A 23,430-nucleotide genomic window follows, 5' to 3' on the forward strand; every position below is an offset into this window, starting at 1 on the left:
GATATCCTGTCTTTTTAAAGAAAAAAGTTCTACGTGTAGTTTAGACTCACAAACGTTATAGAATTGTATTAGTTTATCACTTCATAAATAAGTTCATAAATCAGGCTTCAGGTATCGATATCACAGTATTGGCTTGTCAATGTTGCAAATGTTCAATATTCTTAATAATAGATATTATCCGGTTTATCCTGTGGGTAAGCCTGTCTACTTATCCTTATGCCTGACTGTACAGGTAAACTCAGGGAAAAGGAATAGTACAAAACATATCCAGGTTTTCGCATTAGAGAACATGAGCCTGATTGACAGGAAGTCTTAATATTCCATTGTTATTTCCCTGTGTAAAATGATAAAATGATGCGCATGTAATCCTGTGCCACCGGGACCCGTGTGACACAGGTATCACATCATGACGGACTTCAGAGTGAACAGGAAATGAGGAGATTTTTGTGAGCTTATAGGGTTTAAAGCTGTCTACCTTACCTAACACAATCATCTTATAATGTTGTATTATGTTCAAATAATACATAGAGTTGTGGTTTGTTTCATGTATGTTTGAGTAATTCAGCATTTTTACAATATGTATTGCCCACTTACCTAACGCATTCCCAGACTCCATCTCCACTCATTGACGCGTGTCATCACCAATTTAGCCTTTAGCGGCTAGCTGCATCCGGTTGTTCTCAGTCCACCCCACTTGAGTGTGTGCGAGGAGCGTGGGCTGTAAACAGATTCAGAGAAAGCACTGTGGTCTCATTTTTATCTGTAATGGGGCAAAACAGATTTTACTTTATCATGTGCCAAAAACTTATTGTTTTTCACGTTTCAGAACTGTGGAAATCAGGTAGTGCACCTTTAAATGCTTAGTTTTACTACATGGTGTCATTAGGTAACCTTGCCTGAAAGATGAATTCTTGTGATTTTTGTGAGTTTCACAAACTCTCCAGGCGGGACTAGAACCAATCACAGAGCAGCATTGGTTTGGACAGAAGGCAGAACAACCGATGGCGACGCCAATGGCCATACTACGGCCTATTTTAGGTGAAATACGGACTTTGTTTTTCAAAAATGTGCACATTGTGGATGAGAAAGAGGACTGTGCTTTTCTGAACACTGGATTTAACCAAAAAAAAAAGTCTGCTTCTTCCTCTGTTGTGATGCTTCAACTAATCAGCGTGAATTCAATTCAGAAAGACAGATCAGTCTGGAATGAGCGAGAGGTATTAGGTATATATATATTAGGTATGTATACAGTACTTCTTCACCAGGCTTATTCTGATCATTTTAGCCCTCAAATAAATTAACTTCACTGCTGCTGACCAACTTTAATGCAGGGAGATCTTGTTTTGAGTCTTATTTAGAGGTCCTATAATTTTTTTTTTTTTCGTGTAATAAAGTAAAATATGTTCCTGTACAGATATATTTTAAAAGCAGCTCAGTCAAATGAGGTGTGCTGTCTGTATCTTATTATAGAAGGCTTTGTTCTCTGTGAAGCCAGAAGTGTGCTGTGAATGTTTGTTAGCTTTACCTTGATGGCAAAACGCGCTCTGGCCTCAGAGAGTTGTGAAAAGCATTTTAAACTCATTGTGGTGAATAATTAGGATGCTCAGAAGGCATTAAATAAGTGGGGAATACATGTAGACAGTGGTATTTTACTAGTAATACACATTGGCTTTTCATCTACAGTGGCTTTAGTTTGAAAAGTGAATCAGAAGTAACTATAAGTACTAAGGACTAATTAAGGACTCAATACCAGAACTATTCTAAAACAGATTAACAAAAATATAGATAGATTTGATCTTACTCTAGTTTTGATAAAGATCTTTCAAAAACAACTGATTTTGTAGTTTATTTTAGTTTATTTATTTGTTCTGTTTCCCTTTTGTCCCTTTTGTCTTGCTTTTTGGTTCTCTTCACTCTGTTGAGAGCCCAAGCAAATATTGCCTCTTTAACGCCTCTTTCAAACCATCTTTTCTCCTGCCTAGAATCTTCACCTCACTGTTTTCAATAGAGTGATTAGAGGCTTTAAGATGATGATGAACTTGCATGTCTTCTGTGCTGATAGAGTGCAGTGGCACAAGAGGCCCGGGTATCCACAGGCTGAGAAAGCATTCCGGGCCAGAGAAGGAAGGGTGTTTCTATCCCTTATGTCTTGGGACTATTGGAAAAATTGCAAATAATCTTTAGACAACACGAAATCCCTGTTTATTTAAACCACTTTAAGACAAAAACTGGTTCACCCTAAGGACAAGATGCAGACAGAAAAACAGAGCAATGTAGGTTATTCTATTCCATGCATTGAAGAAAATTGTGAAGAGCGGTATATAGGAGACTAAACAGCCTCTGCACAAGAGGCTCTATCAGCACAGAAGACATGCAAGTTCAGGACCACAGTGCGCTGTGCATCGTCATCTTGAAGCCTCTAATCACTCTATTGAAGACAGTGAGGTGAAGATTCTGAGCAGGAGAAAAGATGGATTGAAAGAGGAGTTAAAGAGGCAATCTTTGTTTAAAAAAAAAAACATTTTCCTTAGATAGTGGTTTAAAGTTCAACCTTCCGGTCGTTTATAATGGAATCTTGAATCCCTGGAGAGGTAGACGCCCAGGGCATTCGGATGCTAATCAGGTCCTCAAGGAAGAGAGAGAGTGAGCCAGGTAACAATAGGAGGCTAATAGCCCATTAAAGGACTAAGAGTAAACAAATAGGCTAGTTTGATAGTAAACAAAGAGGTGCAGTTTCTGGTGAAACCAAAAACACCCTGAATCAGGAGGTCCCGCCCGGTGGGCAGGGGCTAACCAAAGTAGGATAAATATCTGCGTTCCCGGTCTTAATTTGCAGATTGAGAATGACTCTCGGATGAGTCTTTTTGAAAAGAAAGAGTCCAGATGATTAGAACTGAATCTTTTTCTAAAATGGAACAGTCCTGGACGAATGAGGGATTACATCGACAATACAATCCTGAGCTAGCTAATGATGCTTTCAAGCTCATAAAGGTTATTGGGAATGACATTTCTCCTTTCGAATCCTCTTTTTGATGAGTTTGAGCTTCAGTCAACCCCATGTTATGTTGTCACAGATGTTGAAATCCTGCTCCAGTGTTTCGTGTCTGTGACTCCTTCACCTGAGCTTATTCTGACCGCTGCCAAGACAACAGTGACCGTGGCGACTCCCCACTCATCTATACACGCACTCACGCACACCCACACTCACACACACACACACACTCGCACGCACGCACCGACGCACACACAGACACACACGCACGCACGCACACACACAGCCACACACTCGCACACACACACTCGCACGCACACACAGACACACACACGCACTCACACACACACACACACACACTCGCACGCACACACACACCCACACACTCGCACACACACACTTGCACGCACACACAGACACACACACGCACTCACACACACACACACAAACACACGCACACACACACCCACACACTCGCACGCACACACAGACACACACACGCACTCACACACACACACACACTCGCACGCACACACACACCCACACACTCGCACACACACACTTGCACGCACACACAGACACACACACGCACTCACACACACACACACACTCGCACTCATACACACACACACACACACTCGCACGCACGCACACACACACACACACTCGCACGCACACACACACACACTCTAACGCACACACACACAGACACACACACGCACTCACACACACACACTCGCACGCACACACAAACACGCACACACACACGCACACACGCTCGCACACCCACACGCACGCACGCACACACACACACACTTGCACGCACGCACACCCGCACGCACACAGACACAGACACACACACACTCGCACACACACTCGCACGCACACACAGACACACGCACTCACACACACACTCGCACGCACACACACACCCACACACTCGCACACACACACAGACACACGCACTCACACACACACACACAAACACACGCACGCCACACACACACACTCGCACTCACACACACTCGCACGCACACACACACACACTCGCACGCACGCTCGCACACCCACACGCGCACACACAGACACACACACACACTCACACACACACACTCGCACGCACACACAGACACACACACGCACTCACACACACACACACACACACACACTCGCACGCACACACACACCCACACACTCGCACACACACACTCGCACGCACACACACACACTCGCACGCACGCTCGCACACCCACACGCGCACGCACGCACACACAGACACACACACGCACTCACACACACACTCGCACGCACACACAGACACGCACACACACACACACACACACACGCTCGCACACACGCACGCACGCACACATACACACACTTGCACGCACGCACGCTCGCACACCCGCACGCACACAGACACAGACACAGACACACACACACACCCACACTGCAACCTCCAGAGAAAATAAGTTCCACACAGACAAAAAAAATGTTTTCAGATCCAGGGAATCAGTGCATTGTTGACTTGTTGGTCACATGAACATAGGATATTTTACACAAATTGATCTACTTTAGAGCATATTTTTGTGGTGAGACTTTTCCCTCCTCCATTTAAACCAACGGCGTTCCCACTGGACCTGAAGTGCCATTACAGCGGATGAGGCGATACGTGGGAAAAAGAGGGAAAAGTCGGCGGGGCAGAATAAGGTCAATACGATTCACATTTGTGTTACAGATGTGACCCTATGTTTTATCTTGCCTTTTATTATCATTCAATAATAATAATGTCATAAATACAACATTATTGTTAATGTGATTTTGGACTTTACAAAAAAATACTTTGAATTCAAAATGGAATAATTGACTATATTTAGCTCTATTGCAGACGCTCAAATCCCCGGTCAAGCCTCGAACATTAGAATGTATGACGGAGTATAAGGGCCAACCAAAAAAAATAAAAAATGCGGGGCACTACGAGAATAAATTAATTAATTAATGACTTTTTTCTCGTTAAGGCTGCATTTATTTTATTACTTGGTTTACGGATTTTTAAATGAAATATATTGCACAGGCGGATGGAATATAAATATGATTTCAATTTCAAAAGATTTTTTCCCCCAAAACGCACCAGGGGGAGGGGGGGATGGGGGAGACGCGGCATGCAGGTGAGTGTAACAGTAGCTATAGCGTGTTTTACATTGGTAGAACTCACACTTCTAAGTGTGCAGTCTTAATCACGTCAAAACGCGCTGGAGAAAATGTGGTAAACGGGTTTAAAATGTGTATTTGCGATTTGCGTCACAGTCACGGAAACGGGCGCGCGCGTCTTCACATGCTCTCCCGGGGCCGCGCGCAGGGACAGACCCGCTCCGTCTCTCACTTCCGCAGGATTTTGACGAAAAATTGCTTCACGCGCGCTTATCTTTTGACTTAATACCGCTATTTATATTTAATTTAATGCTATTTTGCGTTGTCGGCCGTACTTTATAAAACAAAATTGATAATAATTTATTTTATCAATATTGTAGAAATCAATAATCTAAGTGCAGCGGATCCGTGAACCAAGTAATAAAATAACTATGTGGCCTAGAAAACAAAAAATAATCTCATAATTTAAAGAGAATAAAGGCAGATACGTGGTTCACTTTCAGCACCATGTTACGGGCTCCCCCCTCAGTGTTGCATAATGGTACAGTCCAGTAACAGCGCTCTTTTTTGTATTAAGCTATGAAGCCGATCTGACAAGTCAATACACTGAGTCAAATGCATTATACACACAAACACACCACCGCCAGGACGCAAAAGGCGCTCGACTTGGTTAAAAGTTAATACAAAAGCCCACAATAGATGTCGATCTTTATATTGCGGGCCTTTTACACATCTCAAACAATCATTTCCCCCGTGCAGTGTCCCCATGTCAGATCCTGGATCTGTAAAATGACGGACTCCGGTGTTGGGTGCTCGCATGTGTTGGAGCTCATTCCATGATGTATTGATGATGGCGGGTGCGTAAAACATATCACATTTTGGCTGTGCCAAACACGATCCGGGCGTCAGGAGGAGCTGAGAGGAAGCGCAGACTGCAGACAGATGTTTTGTGTTCTTTGTGTTTTACTGAGGTTGTCTAAGAGATGACAAAAGGTTAGAATCGGAGCATAAAACTTAAGTGCACACAATGAGCACGTAAGATGAGTGACTGTGCGCAAAGTGCCCACGTAGAGAAACAACACTATAGAGGAGCAGAGAATTTGTGAATATAACACCGAGGCTGATCCTCCTGTCTGCGGGCGGCTGTGGCACGGAGCACGGCTGCTGTTTGAGCCCATGATGCACTACGGCTACGCCATGGAGAAAGTTTGATCCAACAGTGTGTGAATGATGTGTAACAGGAAAGTGCTGCTAAACTGCAGTGTCTTGTCTTGTAATAAACACACATGTAAGACATTGTTTTGAAGGCCAGGAAACACTTTAACATCTAATTCAGGCTTTATGTAGTTCTAAACCGTCAACTCATCCAAGCCCGTTCTTTTGAGTCCTGGCCGTGGTGCTGAACTGCTCACGTCACTTTGAATCGGCCCCTAAACGACAACTTTATTCTCGTTAATTAAGGTATTTTTTCTCATTAATTGAGGAGTTTTTTTCTCATTAATTAATGTCTTTTTTCTCATTAATTATTCACATTATTCTTGTAGCGCACCGCTTTTCTTTCTTTTTTGGTTGTCCCTTATACTCCGTCGTAAGAATGAGACTAACTCTTATTTGGAACCATATTTTTACCAAATTAACCTTCCACAGCCCACATCCTGCCCTGGCCTTAAAGCTCATGGATTAGTGCAGAGTTGGGGAGGTGCCATCTCTCTGGCTCCTCCCCCTGCCCGCTCTCTTTGCACATCAGGATTACGGACATCCAGCTGAAATGAGTGAGACTAGTGAGAATTATCTGGCTTTATTTGGAAAAGGCTGTACAGCAGCACTATCTGGTGATGAAGAGCATGTGACTAAAGCCATTCGAATCAAATGTATTCAAAGTGCGGTCTCAAAACACATGCTTTTGTCAGCATTCTGGATTACAAGATTGCTTTTTATTTGCCTTGAATAGATTTGAAAAGATTACTCTGAATGAAGGCTTGTACATCTGTTTGCTTATGTTCCTTAGTAGTAATTCGTTTTTTTAAAGGGGCTTTAACCAATGTTTTGTTTTTTTCATGGAATAAAGTAAACTCCGTTTTGTGAATTGTATGGGTCAAAAATCAACTATTTCAGCTTGAAATGAAGGAAAGCCCCCCTCACCTCCCACTGCACTGAGCTCCTGGCAATGATCAAATATATGAAAGACAGAATGAATCAATCAGATTCGGAAAATTGGTATAAAGTGATTTTTCTTAGTCTCAAAATCGAGTTTAAATGTTAGTATCGTGCCAACACTACAGAAATGTACTGTATTCTAGTCGTCCCTGTGCAGTAGTGCAGTACGTGGGAGACCAATCAGAGCTCAGGACTCTATAACTACTGCTGCTTAAACTATTTCCATCAGATTGAAAATAACTTTGAAATGGAAGTCACTAAGTCATGATTTATAAAACAGTGTGCAGATGACCTTTGGAACCTTTTCTACTACTACAATTTCCACCTCTACTGCGACTCCTGCTACAAATATTTCTCCTCCTACTGCTACTACTACTGCTGCTGTTGTTGTAAGATAATAAATTACCTTTCAACGTTTTTCTTTTTAGTTCAAAATGTTGCATGTATTTTGTAACAACTTTAGACTCAAATGACTTTAAATTACATTCAACAGGGACACCTATGCTCCACTGGTCGGATACGTATTCAAGTTTAATTCCATCTGTGCAACCTGATATGACAGGACAGGTGCTATTTAAGGAGCAGAGAGATGAAAGAGCCACACATGAGAGGAGCACAGGGGCCCCAGACTCCCACCATCACAACAACCAGTAGCTTGAGAGCTCTATTACAGACTCTTTCAGGAACGACATGGGATTGACATACACTGCCTTTTGTGGCCTCTTGGATTCAACTAAGCAGATCCAGTAGGTCCTCTCCTCATCCTGATGGAGAACTACTGAGGGTGATGATCTTTCAGCTGCAACACGGTGTTTAAACCCGACTGGTGCAGAGAGCGGCTTCTCATTTCTGAAACAACTATGTGGAAAGACGAATCCTGTGGTCATGGAAAAGATGTCAGTGTGTTTGAGAACAGTCAAATCATTGGCAACGAGCAGAGAAAATATCTGAGGAGAAGCAGAAGCTAATCTACCCCCAGTGGGAGAATAATGACATGCTGAAGATCTGTGTGAGGAATAATGACACGCTGAAGATCTGTGTGAGGAATAATGACACGCTGAAGATCTGTGTGAGGAATAATGACACGTTGAAGATCTGTGTGAGGAATAATGACACGCTGAAGATCTGTGTGAGGAATAATGACACGCTGAAGATCTGTGTGAGGAATAATGACACGCTGACGATCTGTGTGAGGAATAATGACGCGCTGAAGATCTGTGTGAGGAATAATGACGCGCTGAAGATCTGTGTGAGGAATAATGACACGCTGAAGATCTGTGTGAGGAATAATGACACGCTGAAGATCTGTGTGAGGAATAATGACACGCTGAAGATCTGTGTGAGGAATGACACGCTGAAGATCTGTGTGAGGAATAATGACACGCTGAAGATCTGTGTGAGGAATAATGACGCGCTGAAGATCTGTGTGAGGAATAATGACACGCTGAAGATCTGTGTGAGGAATGACACGCTGAAGATCTGTGTGAGGAATAATGACACGCTGAAGATCTGTGGGAGGAATAATGACGCGCTGAAGATCTGTGTGAGGAATAATGACACACTGCAGATCTTTGTGAGGAATAATGACACACTGAAGATCTGTGTGAGGAATAATGACGCGCTGAAGATCTGTGTGAGGAATAATGACACACTGAAGATCTGTGTGAGGAATAATGACGCGCTGAAGATCTGTGTGAGGAATAATGACACACTGAAGATCTGTGTGAGGAATAATGACGCGCTGAAGATCTGTGTGAGGAATAATGACGCGCTGAAGATCTGTGTGAGGAATAATGACACACTGAAGATCTGTGTGAGGAATAATGACACACTGAAGATCTGTGTGAGGAATAATGACACACTGCAGATCTGTGTGAGGAATAATGACACACTGCAGATCTGTTTGAGGAATAATGACCAAACATGCTTAAATACATGGGATTCCTGTATTAGTTTAGCTGTTTATATTGCAGTCTTCTCTCAAATGTTATTTATTCTATTCATGTTTAATAACTGAAACTTAATTTGGAGATTGAATCGTGGCCCAGTGGTTAAGAGCATTGCACATGTGTGGTTGCTGCCACTGCGGTGTCGTGTCACTCTCAAATAAAGCCATCAGGCCAAAATTAATTAAAAAGAGAATTTAAATTGTGATAAAGACAAAATAAATAAGTAGTTTTTCATCCTTCAAATGCCCAAAACATGTAAAAAGTGGCAAATAAAAGCAGTAGTTATTTTCTTGTCTGCGTTGCCCTCCTGTGTAATGACCTAAACAGTACCAGGCCTGTATAGTCCTCCTGTGTAATGACCTAAACAGTACCAGGCCTGTGTAGTCCTCCTGTGTAATGACCTAAACAGTACCAGGCCTGTGTTGTCCTCCTGTGTAATGACCTAAACAGTACCAGGCCTGTGTAGTCCTCATGTGTAATGACCTAAACAGTACCAGGCCTGTGTAGTCCTCCTGTGTAATGACCTAAACAGTACCAGGCCTGTGTAGTCCTCATGTGTAATGACCTAAACAGTACCAGGCCTGTGTAGTCCTCCTGTGTAATGACCTAAACAGTACCAGGCCTGTGTTGTCCTCCTGTGTAATGACCTAAACAGTACCAGGCCTGTGTTGTCCTCCTGTGTAATGACCTAAACAGTACCAGGCCTGTGTTGTCCTTCTGTGTAATGACCTAAACAGTACCAGGCCTGTGTTGTCCTCCTGTGTAATGACCTAAACAATACCAGGCCTGTATAGTCCTCCTGTGTAATGACCTAAACAGTACCAGGCCTGTGTAGTCCTCCCGTGTAATGACCTAAACAGTACCAGGCCTGTGTTGTCCTCCTGTGTAATGACCTAAACAGTACCAGGCCTGTGTAGTCCTCCCGTGTAATGACCTAAACAATACCAGGCCTGTATAGTCCTCCTGTGTAATGACCTAAACAGTACCAGGCCTGTGTAGTCCTCCTGTGTAATGACCTAAACAGTACCAGGCCTGTGTAGTCCTCCTGTGTAATGACCTAAACAATACCAGGCCTGTGTAGTCCTCCTGTGTAATGACCTAAACAGTACCAGGCCTGTGTAGTCCTCATGTGTAATGACCTAAACAGTACCAGGCCTGTGTTGTCCTCCTGTGTAATGACCTAAACAATACCAGGCCTGTGTAGTCCTTCTGTGTAATGACCTAAACAATACCAGGCCTGTGTAGTCCTCCTGTGTAATGACCTAAACAGTACCAGGCCTGTGTAGTCCTCATGTGTAATGACCTAAACAGTACCAGGCCTGTGTTGTCCTCCTGTGTAATGACCTGAACAGTACCAGGCCTGTGTAGTCCTCCTGTGTAATGACCTAAACAATACCAGGCCTGTGTAGTCCTTCTGTGTAATGACCTGAACAGTACCAGGCCTGTGTAGTCCTCATGTGTAATGACCTAAACAGTACCAGGCCTGTGTAGTCCTTCTGTGTAATGACCTGAACAGTACCAGGCCTGTGTAGTCCTCATGTGTAATGACCTAAACAGTACCAGGCCTGTGTAGTCCTCATGTGTAATGACCTAAACAGTACCAGGCCTGTGTAGTCCTCCTGTGTAATGACCTAAACAGTACCAGGCCTGTGTAGTCGGACTCAGCACTCGCCTTTGTTCTGGTGCACATGTGTCTTTGAGGATATTATTAACATCATTATGGCTCGCAGAAGGCGGCTGTTAGTGCTGATTAGCCTGCGCCTGCTCCTGCCTCATTCAAGCTCTGTGTCCGTGCTCATTTACAGATAATACGCTCCGAGTCATTTATGCGTTTACGCCTAAGACGGACGTTGTAGTTTCTTGTTGTAGTCATGTTTTTTTTTAAATAACCTCTGCATCCTTCTCATAGATTCACTCTCCCTGCATCACTATAGTCACGTTTCCACTGTTTGGCTGCACACTCGGGATGTGTCTTTGCTGTGTTACCTGAACTGTTCCGGCCCGTTTAAGTGCTAAGTCGACCCTGCGAGGTACTGCCCCCCAAAAGTCTCTGGTCACTTTCCAATTCAGGGCAAGAGCGAACGCAGACACAGGTGAAAACAAGATGGCAAAAGGCAGATATAAACTGAAAATGATCATTTCTCACCAACTGCGAAGAGTAGTGATGGTGACTCATAAGATTTCCTGTGCATAATGCAGCCAACGTGATCCAAACCTAGTGCGTTACATAAAGAGGCTGTAAAACCTGGTGTAGAGGAGCAGAAATAAAGTGAAATATATTGAGGAAAAGCTGAGGATAAATCTAAAGTATTTGTGTTAACTTCAGTTTTAGCCACGCCTCACAGCCATACAAGCTTGGAAAATGACTACAGAGTATCCACTTCCTGTTTATATCACGTGACCGTAGCTGGCATCACTGGCGCATGATGGGAAGGCGCACTGACCCTTATGACGGGACGCTGACGCTTGTGTAAAGGGTGATGTGTTCAACTGGGACAGACTGTATTTTATGAAATGATCAGAGCAAAGTCCAGTGAGTAATACACTTTAAAAACATGGAGGAGCACTTCTTTCCACTGAAGTTAAACACGCACTGTATGACTTTACTGATTTGGAGAAGTTATTTATTAGTACTGCTTTATAGGGTTGTCAAAACTATAGAAAAACTGATATTATTGAGTCTAAAACAATTTTCAAAACTGGAAACAATACCGAACATGACAAAATGTGACCTTTCTTGAACAGTTTTAGAATAAACCTGAGCGTTACCATAACTACCACACAGTAACAAAGAAAGTGCTGTTGTTCATGCTCTGATTATCAAGTATTGAGACTGTTCCAAATAGAGTTTGAAATGTTGATATCATGACAACAGTGTTGCTCTGCCTGAAATGTCCCTGATTATGCCTTTTCTCTCTTGCATTGATCCTATTACAGGTGTTTCAGCACAAAACTTGGACTTGTACATTTGCTGCTGGTGTTACTCTGTCTTTTGATGGTTTTCAGATTATAGTTACTTTTCTAAACTCTAAGGAAAACACTGTAGCACTTGATCATTACATTTTGTCTTCAGGCTGCACTGAACGAGTGAGAAAAACAGAAAATGCAGCTCTCATAGTGAGTGCAGGTGGGATCCCCCTCTCTAATATATGATAAAGTTGGTCTTATCTTAGAAATAAATGCTTAACAAAAGATGTAACAAAAACATTAGAGGTCAAAGATAGAGATAAATCATAAATCATCATTCGGAGCATTTCTCTCTCACGTTCATTACAAGAGCGTGCTTACATTAGCTTACATTAGCGTGTCGGCACAAGACAGCTTCTGTTTTTCCCACATGGTAAATCGCTCTGCTGCCAGTAGGTCTGTGCTAACATCAATCCTGATGAGGGAATGCCTTACTTAGAGATATGAGGTGTGATTATACGTACAAGTGTAGCATAGTTAGTGTGCTAGTAGAAAAAAGGTAGAAGGTTTTTGAAATTGAATACTGGCCAGATCAGAAGTTTAGCTTGACTCTCGGAGGAGCGTGTAAGTAATAATACACGAGATACAGATGATTTTGGTTTTGTGGCGGTGCCGTATATAGCAGTGAATTTGACAACATAAAACCCAATATTCACAATCTGCAGATATATTGTTCCATATACTGAAGTGCGTACAATCTGTATACCGTATTTTCCGGACTATAAGTTGTAGTTTTGGTCGGGGTGCGACCTATAGTCCGGAAAATACGGGCAATCACAAATAGTTTCAACAAGTTTCAATAGGATGAAAAATAAATAGTTTAACCAGGTTGAGAATTGCACATTTGGTGTACAAATGTGTGGGAGCGGACTTGGCCGCACACAGCCCTCTCCAGACCAAAGAGACTAATGTTGAACATTAGTGTTGTTCAGTGTTCTGTTTTTGGTTCTGGTTCTGGTTCCAGGCTGGTTCTTAGCTCGCCATCAGTTTTTTTTGTTTTTTTTTACTTCTGGTGCAGCTCTCTCCACACGCCTATAAACGGGCAAGAGCATGTTTAAAGGGTTATAACAATAATGCAGAATATTTGTCCTTAAAATGCTATGACAAATATGTAGGTGTCAAATGGCTGTATCGTTTGGGTGGTGGAGAGTGCAGTGGGACACACGATTCACAGACTGGGACATATCACGGACGGTCTCTCTAAAGCAGGAGCAAACCAGGAAAAGACCAGGAACTAATCAGGAACCATTCTGTTCCATTCTATTCAGGCAGCATCTGTTTTAGACCCACCTGACTGTGCACTCTTTTCTCTCAGCGTCCCAGCTCGTGCCATGCTCAGTATGACAGTGGCGTGTTGGTGTGTGTGTGTCTGCGTTTGTGCGTGTGTGTGTGTGTGTGTGCGCGTGTGTGTGTGTGTGCGTGCGTGTGTGTGCGTGCGTGTGTGTGCGTGTGTGTGAGTGTGTGTGTGTGTGTGCGTGCGCGTGTGTGTGTGTGTGTATGTGCGTGTGTGAGCGTGTGTGTGTGTATGTGCGTGTGTGTGTGTGTGTGTGTGTGTATGTATGTGCGTGTGTGTGTGTGTGTGAGCGTGTGGTTGGTGGTCAGCGAGGCCTTGGACACAGTTGTACAAGAGTGGCTGTGGTGAAATCATGACTAATGCAGTGTAAAACAAATATATTTAATTGCATTATTAATAAAATCTATCATTTTCCTTTGGGTTTTAACTTGGCCTGTTTACATGTCGGAGTTACATGTTGGAATGGGTGAACATGTCACGGTACGACGGACCGGATCTGGACTTGTAAAAAAACTTTTCAGTTTAGGTCCAAAAAAAAACGAAACCCTGGTGATTCGGTTCTGGACTCATTTAAAATTCTAGCGCTTACGTAATATATCCTTTTTGTTCTAGAATCTAGACCGTCTTAAACCTTCCATTGATCGCAAAATTCGCGCTGGAAAAGACGTAAACACTGCCATGCGTCGCTGTCAATGGCGCACCCGGACTCTAATTAGCGACGCACGCGTCTTCCGGGCATAAGTTGAAGCCGGCGTAATAAGTTTAAAGACGCGAGAGACAGCGCTGAACCGTGTATCCACATGTGAACGCTGAAGTGAACCGTGTATCCACATGTGAACACTGAAGTGAACCGTGTATCCGCATGTGAACGCTGAAGTGAACCGTGTATCCACATGTGAACGCTGAAGTGAACCGTGTATCCACATGTGAACGCTGAAGTGAACCGTGTATCCACATGTGAACACTGAAGTGAACCGTGTATCCACATGTGAACACTGAAGTGAACCGTGTATCCACATGTGAACACTGAAGTGAACCGTGTATCCGCATGTGAACACTGAAGTGAACCGTGTATCCACATGTGAACACTGAAGTGAACCGTGTATCCACATGTGAACACTGAAGTGAACCGTGTATCCACATGTGAACACTGAAGTGAACCGTGTATCCGCATGTGAACACTGAAGTGAACCGTGTATCCGCATGTGAACGCTGAAGTGAACCGTGTATCCGCATGTGAACACTGAAGTGAACACTGAAATGAACCGTGTATCCGAACCCAAACCTCTGGATTTGAATCCAGACTTGAACCTGAACTTGGGTTTAGGTATTCATCCCTAGTCACGAGGACATTTTACCGCTCCGGCTTCAGCTCAAATCCACATATTTTTCTTGTACTCGTCCCAAAACACAGGATTTGGAGCTTACGGACTCTTTTCCTTAAATCAATTAAGCTGCTTCTCTCTCTCACTCTCCACTGCCTCCATCAGTGCACAGGCAAATATCTATTTAGCTTTTTTTGTGACATTAACCATTGTCTAATGTCAGTAATGTATAGAAAGGTTACAGTGCATGTTTTATATAAAATAAAAAAGGACAAAAAAATTTTTATACAAAGACTTTTCTGACTATCAGGTCACAGTTCATTAACACAATATTGGTTTAACTTATTAAATCAAATGTTTTGATATTACTCTTTACCATGGGCCAGTATATTAGATGGACTGGGGTCCCGTCTGAGGTCCCGTCTGGGGTCCCGTCTGGGGTCCCGTCTGAGGTCCCGTCTGGGGTCCCGTCTGGGGTCCCGTCTGGGGTCCCGTCTGGGGTCCCGTCTGGGGTCCCGTCTGGGGTCCTGTCTGAGGTCCCAACTTGAATGGAATGCACACAATACATACAATACATTAGCCCATCTTACTCAGTTTTAAACCGTGCAAAGCCTGTTTTATTTATTCATGTATAGGTTTTGTACATAATCTAGTCTAAAATACAGCTATATGACCCTGCAGGGCTGCCATAGCTCACTCAGATGGACATCTAGCTCAAATAAACAACGAGTGGGTAAAAATAATATCAAAAAGGCAAAACATAATGCTTGGATTACGTGTTTGACGCCCTCTGCTGGTGAAAGAGGGGAGGGATGTGTAATGAGAAAGCAACATGACACTGATTGATGCAGGAGGGTTTTTGATAAGGATTCATTATAGTTTGATGACAAAAGTTCTAAATGATTCTAAAGAAAAAAGAGTCTTAAAATCTTAATTGTCCCTAAAAAGCCAAACACGCTCCTCTTGTATGTGCTTTACAGATCCCACACCATGGATAAATATAAGTAACACGTTGGTATTATTGTATGTGCATGTGGAAGTGTAAAGCTGAGTGCTGTGTTCACTGTTGGAGCCATATCTTCAGTGTCTTCAGCCCACACAGCGGTCTCCACGGCAACGCAGTGTCCACGGACAAATTCTACCATCAAGAGAAATATCACACAACTATAGTAGTGTTGTCACGATACTAACGTTTGGAACCGGAATTAGATCACGTACTGAAGGAGAGTCTGAATACTCCGTACCACAGCGTATATGCAGTATATGCAGTTCTGATACAGATCCATACCATTCTATAACCATTCTAAAAGCATCAAGAAGAGCTCAAATGTATGTGATTATATCTGAGTATTTATACCAAAGGCCTATCAGTAATGGTGTTTTTCTCGATAGACCATTTTCACTATAGGCCCTTTTTGTGATAGGCCCTTTTCACATAGGCCCTTTTTGTGATAGGCCCTTTTCACATAGGCCCTTTTCATGATAGGCCCTTTTCACATAGGCCCTTTTCATGATAGGCCCTTTTCACATAGGCCCTTTTTGTGATAGGCCCTTTTCACATAGGCCCTTTTTGTGATAGGTCCTTTTTGTGATAGGCCCTTTCCACAATAGGCCCTTTTCACATAGGCCCTTTTTATAATAGGCCTTTTTCATGAGAGGCCCTTTTCACGATAGGCCCTTTTCACGATAGGCTCTCACGGTGGAGAGTGACTTCCAGATGGATATCACTGCAGCATGTTAAGACTTTTACGTACAATGTACGTATGTCACAGGAGGAAACTTGCGACAGAGGTCAGAGTTCACGCTTCACAGTGAGTGCTTCTGTTTCCTCATGTGCTATAGGCTCCTCCCCTGACAAAGAGACGGGGCTGAATAACAGGTGGAAATGAGCACTTGAGCTACACCTGGTACAATGCATCGCTCCTGTTTTACCTTAATGTATGTTGGGTACGGTCCCTGGCTCAATAAATTAATACATTCACTTTTCATATACTAACTTAAATATACAAACTTTAGTTAGTTCAGTTTGTGCTGTTATTCTAACATCTATTGTATGTTAGCCTTTAGTTTAGAGACAAAGGCACTTACATTTATAAAGATGTATTTAAAGGTCTGGAGTGATCCGCTGGAGTGATCCGCTGGAGTGATCCCCTGTAGTGATCCGCTGGAGTGATCCGCTGTAGTGATCCCCTGTAGTGATCCGCCGGAATGATCCACTGTAGTGATCCGCTGGAGTGATGCGCTGTAGATGTTATAGAAGAATAATCCTTTATTTTAGGCTTGTTGTTAGTAGGCTACATCTTTATGTTAACAAACGGTCTTATTCTAGTTCTGATCAAGCTCAAGATCATTCTAAAACTGTTCAGCATATTATGGGATTTATTTTCATTATCGATACTTCCTCAAATGTGTATCTAGATTCTGTCCTAGTTTTTTGTTTTTGTATTTGTATTGCCATGTCCTGTATCTGAATATAGAGTGGAGAGAGAGTTATGTAACTCGCTTGTGAAAATACAAACGGAAACTCTGCATATATTTTCACTTTATGATAATCGCTATAATTAGTTAGAACACAGACTTTTTTTCTTTTTCTTTTTTTACAGGGAATGAAATATTGCAGTTTGCTGGGTTTTATGATTCTCAAATATTTCAGTGTTTTCTTAAATGCTATTGCCTTTTGGGCATGCTTGAAGAAGAGGAGATGTAGAGGCTGAGGAGGCTGATGGTTCTGCTGTTGTGATGGCGATGGGTCAGAGGAGAGTTGCAGTTGAAATGGCAAGAAGAATGAAGGAAGAGAGCGTGTATTTCCTGTATTTATGATATGGAAATACTAACTGCTGACCAGTTAAATTAATGCTTTAAGTAAATTTAAAGCAGAGCAAAGAGGAGCGGGAATGTCAGCCTGGTTTGTGTGGTCCATTGAAATCTTATCAGTCTAAAACAGCTTTGAGTTTCTTGCTTTTTGACCGTCACGGGCTCCTGTAATGGCTCACCACTCACAAAAAACACCAGCGGCCTTTGTCCCAGTATCAATATTTACAAAGCATTAGGTCGCTCTATAACAAAAGACCAGGCAGGGATTTTTATGGCTTAGTCAGTTAACCTTAATAAACAAAGAACTTGGTGTCATATTATCTCCCATGTATTTGCACAGTCAATATTAATAAACAGAAGTAAAGCAAACAAAAATAATGGGAAATGTTAAATTATAATGCAAAAGAAAACCAAATGTTAAGTTTTGATACTTTCAGATTGGAAATATTTGTAAAACTGTAAAAGGTATTTAAAGGGTACTTAGAAATAACAAAGTATTAAAACCAGAACATTAGACAATGCGTCAACCATTCATATTCTTTTGATTTATTTTTTTATTAAAGCATATACATCAGAACTCTTCAGGGGAATAACATTAAACTATTAAACTATCTTAACAGCCACTTTACTAGATATACTGTATACTGAGGTGAAGATTTTAAGCAGGGAGAAAAGATGGTTTGAAAGAGGAGTTAAGGAAGCTATTTTTGTTAAAAAAGAAAAACCTTCTTTAAACAGAAATGGAGGGCTAAGATTCAACCTTCCTGTAGTCTACAATGGTATCTTGAACCCCTGGAGAGGTAGAGGACCATGACATTTAGATGCTAATCAGGTACTCGGGGTGGGTGAGCCAGGGTCTCACAAAGACAAAGGGGAGACTAATAGCCCATTAAAGGGCTGAATAGGCTAGCTCGGTAGATACAAAGAGGGTAAGTTTCGGTTGAAACAAACAACTCGTTCCACTTCAGGAAGGCTCCGCCCAACGGGCTGGACTTCCCACAGAATAGTACAAATATCTCGACCTAAATTCTCTTATTGAAAATGACTCTTGGATGAGAGTCGAAACGTCTATTTTTCCAGAGTCCAGATGACTACAACTGAAGCTTTTTCTACAATAGATATACTGTATTAAAAAAAAAGTGGGAAAAGAATGGAATTTTGTTATAACAGATGAAGAACGGGAACATTTCAATGGAGGAGCACAAAATCTCATGGAAATAATTCAACTCGGTATTTTATAACGCCAAAAGTCAAAGTGTACATTATTCAAATAAGTGTTGCAGGAGAAATAGTGGCTTATCATTGTCATGTGTTTTGAGATTGGCAGCTCATGTTGGACTTATGCGATGCAAATGATCCCACTTGACCCTGGAACATAAAACTCCTGCAATGAGAACAATAGATGGATATCTTTCCCACTTTTGGCCGCAGAGAAAAGTATATCACAAAGAAATGGATGGTACAGAATGAACCAAGGACAAATAACAATGGATTTACCGGTACTAATTTATGAATATGAGAAGAAAAAATATATAAAAAAAATAAAATTCATTGGCATAAAATGGACAGAAATGCAAAGTTATACATGCCAGACGTTACACTTCCGTTTCATTGTTCCTATTCCATAATCTACAGTGTCAAATGAGGCGGCTAACTTTGCTCAGAATTCAGTCCTGTTTTAGATTGCAGCAAGTCATATATTAGTCCTGCTTTAGACCTGGTATAGTATTGTTTTATTGACTGGATCACTTTTGGTTTATTCCTGTTTATTACCTCGCCTAATACTGGTTTAACTCTTGGTTGACCTGCTTTAGACCTGGTTCTGGATTTGTTCATGTTTATTCTAGGTTGAGATCTGTTTCACATTCTGTCCTGATTTAGTCCTGGTTCTGGATGTTGGTTCAGTTTTGATTTATGTCCACATTTAGTCCTGGCATTGCTATAAACTACTTGATATAACCGGCTCTTGTGACCTGATGCAGCTTCTCTCTTCCTCTTGTGTGTGTAGGAGACAGTAGAATATGCCTTCCTCATCATCTTCACCATCGAGACTTTTCTGAAGATCATCGCCTACGGCCTGGTCATGCACCAGAACTCCTATGTCCGCAACGGCTGGAACTTACTCGACTTCATTATTGTCATCGTGGGGTAAGTTTCCACTGTGCACAAATCACAAACTACAATATTGGACTGGAAGACAAGACTAGCCACTTGAACTGACTGAGCAATGCTGGAGCAAGACCAACCATCTAAGCACCGCACCCCTTCCCTCCATCCTATGCAGCTTCGCTTCAGAGCTGCACAGGCTCCACTGAAACAGAACAGAACACATCAGAGCACTGCTGGGGAGGTGTTGGTGCCGTGTAGCTGGACCTAAAAAGGCTTTTGACACTGTAAATCACAAGATGTCTAAACTATACATTCAACTTCTCACAAGAAACTCTGAAATGGATAAGATTAGATAATATATTCCTTTATTGTCCAACATGGGGAAATTTCATTGATGCAACGCAGGCAGATACAGAGGTAGACACAGAAGAAAAGAACAGATAATGTTATGATCCCGGAGGCAAAAACCAAAAGTAGTCCCGATCAGGCAAATAAGAATTTATTTAACAAAAAGTTCAAAATCCAAAAGGTAGGCACAAAGGCTCCAAAAGTCAAAAAAGACAAAATATCCAAATTTCCAAAAGGCCAGAACTGAAAAGTACAAACTTGCTCAGGTAGACTGATAAACCAGGCAGGGACATCAAGTGACGAACGGACACAGAACAAAGGGGAGACAGAACTTAAATACACACAGAGAAGCAGGTGATTGGTGGGAAACAAACAAGTGGCAGGAGAAAATAATTAAGGTAACAAAAAGACTGACAGCAGGTGTGGTGGGAGGTGACTGGGAAATCCAGGAAGTAACAGACAGCAGGTGAGGGGCGGAGACACAGAAACAACCAGGAGCACATGACAAACACAAGGGGCACATGGGAAATGGAGTCTCTGCAGCGCGGATACTAACAGATCACTTATAGGAAGTTTGAAAAACACTCTCAGTAGAAGATCTCCTATAAACAAAACTCCCATAGACAAAACCTGCCATTACCCAACAAGGAATGGAGGGGAAAAATAATAAAGATAAAAATAAATACATAAATACCATTGCATGTGATCACGACAGTAATTGCACATGAATATGTGTCACGACGGCACATGGATTGCACATGAATCACGACAGTAATTGCACATATGACGGAATTGCACATGGTTAGGTCAGTATTGCGAGTGTTCAGGACTAACAGTGTTTGTTATAAAGTCTGACAGCAGCAGGAAGGAAAGACCTGCGAAACCTTTCCTTCACACAGCAAGGGTGGATCAGTCTCTCACTGAAGCTGCTCTCCAGAGCGGACAGAGTGTCCTGCAGGGGGTGACACTCATAGTCAAGCATAGATGTGAATCTAGCCAGGACCCTTCTGTCCCCCACCTCCTGCACCGAGTCCAGAGCACAGCCCAGGACGGAGCTGGACTTCTTGATGACTTTGTCCAGCCTCCTCCTCTACAGGAGGGCAGATTCCACCACAGAGTCATAGAAGGTCTTCAGGAGTGGCCCTGTCACTCTAAAAGACCTGAGTCTCCTCAGGAGGTAGAGCCGACTCTGGCTCTTCCTGTACAGTGCGTCTGTGTTATGAGTCCAGTCCAGTTTGTGGTTCAGATGAACACCCAGGTACTTGTATGAGTCCACTCTCTCAATGTCCCATCCCTGGATGTTCACTGGTGAGGGGGCAGTGGGGTTGCGTCTGCGGAAATCCACCACCATCTCCTTGGTCTTCCCCGCGTTGATGAGGAGGTGGTTCTGCTGACACCAGTCCACAAAGTCCTGCGCCAGTCCCCTGTACTCCGCATCATCGTCGTCCGTGATGAGTCCGATGATGGCAGAGTCATAAGAGAACTTCTGCAGGACACAGCTGTCCGTGTCGTGTCTTAAGTCTGCAGTGTAAAGGGTGAAGAGAAAGGGCGCGAGGACAGTGCCCTGGGGCGCCCCTACACTGCAGGTCCGAGTGTCAGACACACAGTCCCGTGCTCTCACAAACTGGGGTCGGTCCGTGAGGTAGTCCAGGATCCACTCTGCCAGGTCATACTACACACCAGCCGTCTCCAGCTTGTCCCTCAGGAGCAGCGGCTGGATGGTGTTGAAGGCGCTGGAAAGATCAAAGAACAGGATCCTCACAGAGCTGCCAGGTTTTTCCAGGTGAGAGAGAGAGCGGTGCAGCAGGGAGATGACGGCGTCCTCCACTCCGATGCCAGGCCGGTATGCAAACTGCAGCGGGTCCATGGCTGAGCTCACGGTGGAGCAGAGGTGGTCCAGGACCAGCCGATCCAGTGTCTTCATCAGGTGGGACGTGAGAGCCACTGGCCTGAAGCTGTTGAGGTCTTTGGCGCGCGGTGTCTTGGGCACAGGTACCAGACAGGAGGTCTTCCAGACCTGTGGTACCACCCTCAGCTTCAGGCTCATGTTGAAGACATGCTCCATAACTCCACACAGTTCATCTGCGCAGGACTTAAGGAGCCTGGGGATGATGCCGTCAGGTCCTGCTGCCTTCCTCACTTTAATCCTCTTCAGCTCACTCCTCACCTGTGCTGCTGTGACAGTCAGTGGTTGGCAGGGGGACTGTGTGCTGGGGGGATGGGTGAGTCCAGGCGAAGTGGGGAGCTGATGGTCCGGGGCTGAGAAATGAAGAGGAACGGATGCAGGGCATTGTCCAGCTGTGGAAGAGGGAGCATGCAGCTGTGCAGGGGGAGGGGCGGGTGACCGATCAAATCTCAAGAAGTGAGCATTTAAATCATTCACCCACTGTAGATCCCCCTCTGTATATGTAGATAGACTCCTATCTGCTCTCAATATGTCCGAATACAATCACACCAATCTGTTCCTCTCACTCTGTCCACCGGTCTTCCCCAAGGATGCACTTTAGCACCTCTACTATTCTCACTTTACATGAATGATCTCCCCTCTGTTTGCAACAATGTCTTCATTCTGATGCACGCTGACAACTGAGCCACACACAGGGCAATAACATCTCTAAGGTCTCAGAAACACTCACAAACTCCAAGACTCAAATCTCATCTTGGTTAGAACACTCCTGTCTCAAATTAAATACTGCAAAAACATGGTTGCCATGGTTTTCACCAAATCCAACACTCCCCATACTGATCCAGACATTATTTCTTTCAGGAAAACGACTGCAGATCGTTCCAGAATACAAATATCTTGTCATTACAACACAGCAAATTAAAATTAAAATCACAAGTCAACAGAATCTCTAACAAAATTACATTTAATCTCTAGCAATTTCAAACACGTCCACCACCAAATGTCCACACAAGGCGCTAAAATGTTCATGCACTCAATTGTTCTATCCCACATCACATGGTCACCTCCCGGTCACTGGCTAACGCAACACTGAAACCACAGCAATCACTTCACAAACAAACTGTCAAAATCCTTGACAAAAAAACAAAGCACATTCACCACTACACCATCACTACACCACACAAACTGTCCACACAGACTCATGTCTCTGTCGCACAAAGTCATTCAAAGTCATCTCCACCACTCAGTCAGTTTATGAACAGCAGAATCAGCAGCCACAGCAGAACCAGCAGCCACAGCAGAACCAGCAGCCACAGCAGAACCAGCAGCCACAGCAGAACCAGAGGAGCAGCAGAAACAGCAGCCACAGGAGAACCAGCAGTCACAGCAGAACCAGCAGCCACAGCAGAACCAGAGGA

At 43.3% G+C, this 23,430-nt stretch overlaps 1 protein-coding gene across 5 annotated transcripts in view; it reads left to right on the forward strand.

Moving 5' to 3' along the window:
* cacna1db (calcium channel, voltage-dependent, L type, alpha 1D subunit, b) overlaps positions 1–23,430 on the forward strand; it is a 139,416-nt gene that overhangs the window by 30,089 nt on the left and 85,897 nt on the right. For all 5 annotated transcript variants that reach the window (XM_072449274.1, XM_072449275.1, XM_072449276.1 and 2 more), the window contains exon 4: positions 19,658–19,797. In XM_072449274.1, coding sequence (XP_072305375.1) covers positions 19,658–19,797 — 140 coding nt within the window. The remainder of the gene's footprint in view (positions 1–19,657; positions 19,798–23,430) is intronic.

This window comes from Eucyclogobius newberryi, unplaced genomic scaffold, assembly GCF_026437365.1.
Source record: "Eucyclogobius newberryi isolate DKJ021-1_F unplaced genomic scaffold, fEucNew1.0.hap1 SCAF_17, whole genome shotgun sequence".
In the NCBI taxonomy this organism is placed as follows: domain Eukaryota; kingdom Metazoa; phylum Chordata; class Actinopteri; order Gobiiformes; family Gobiidae; genus Eucyclogobius; species Eucyclogobius newberryi.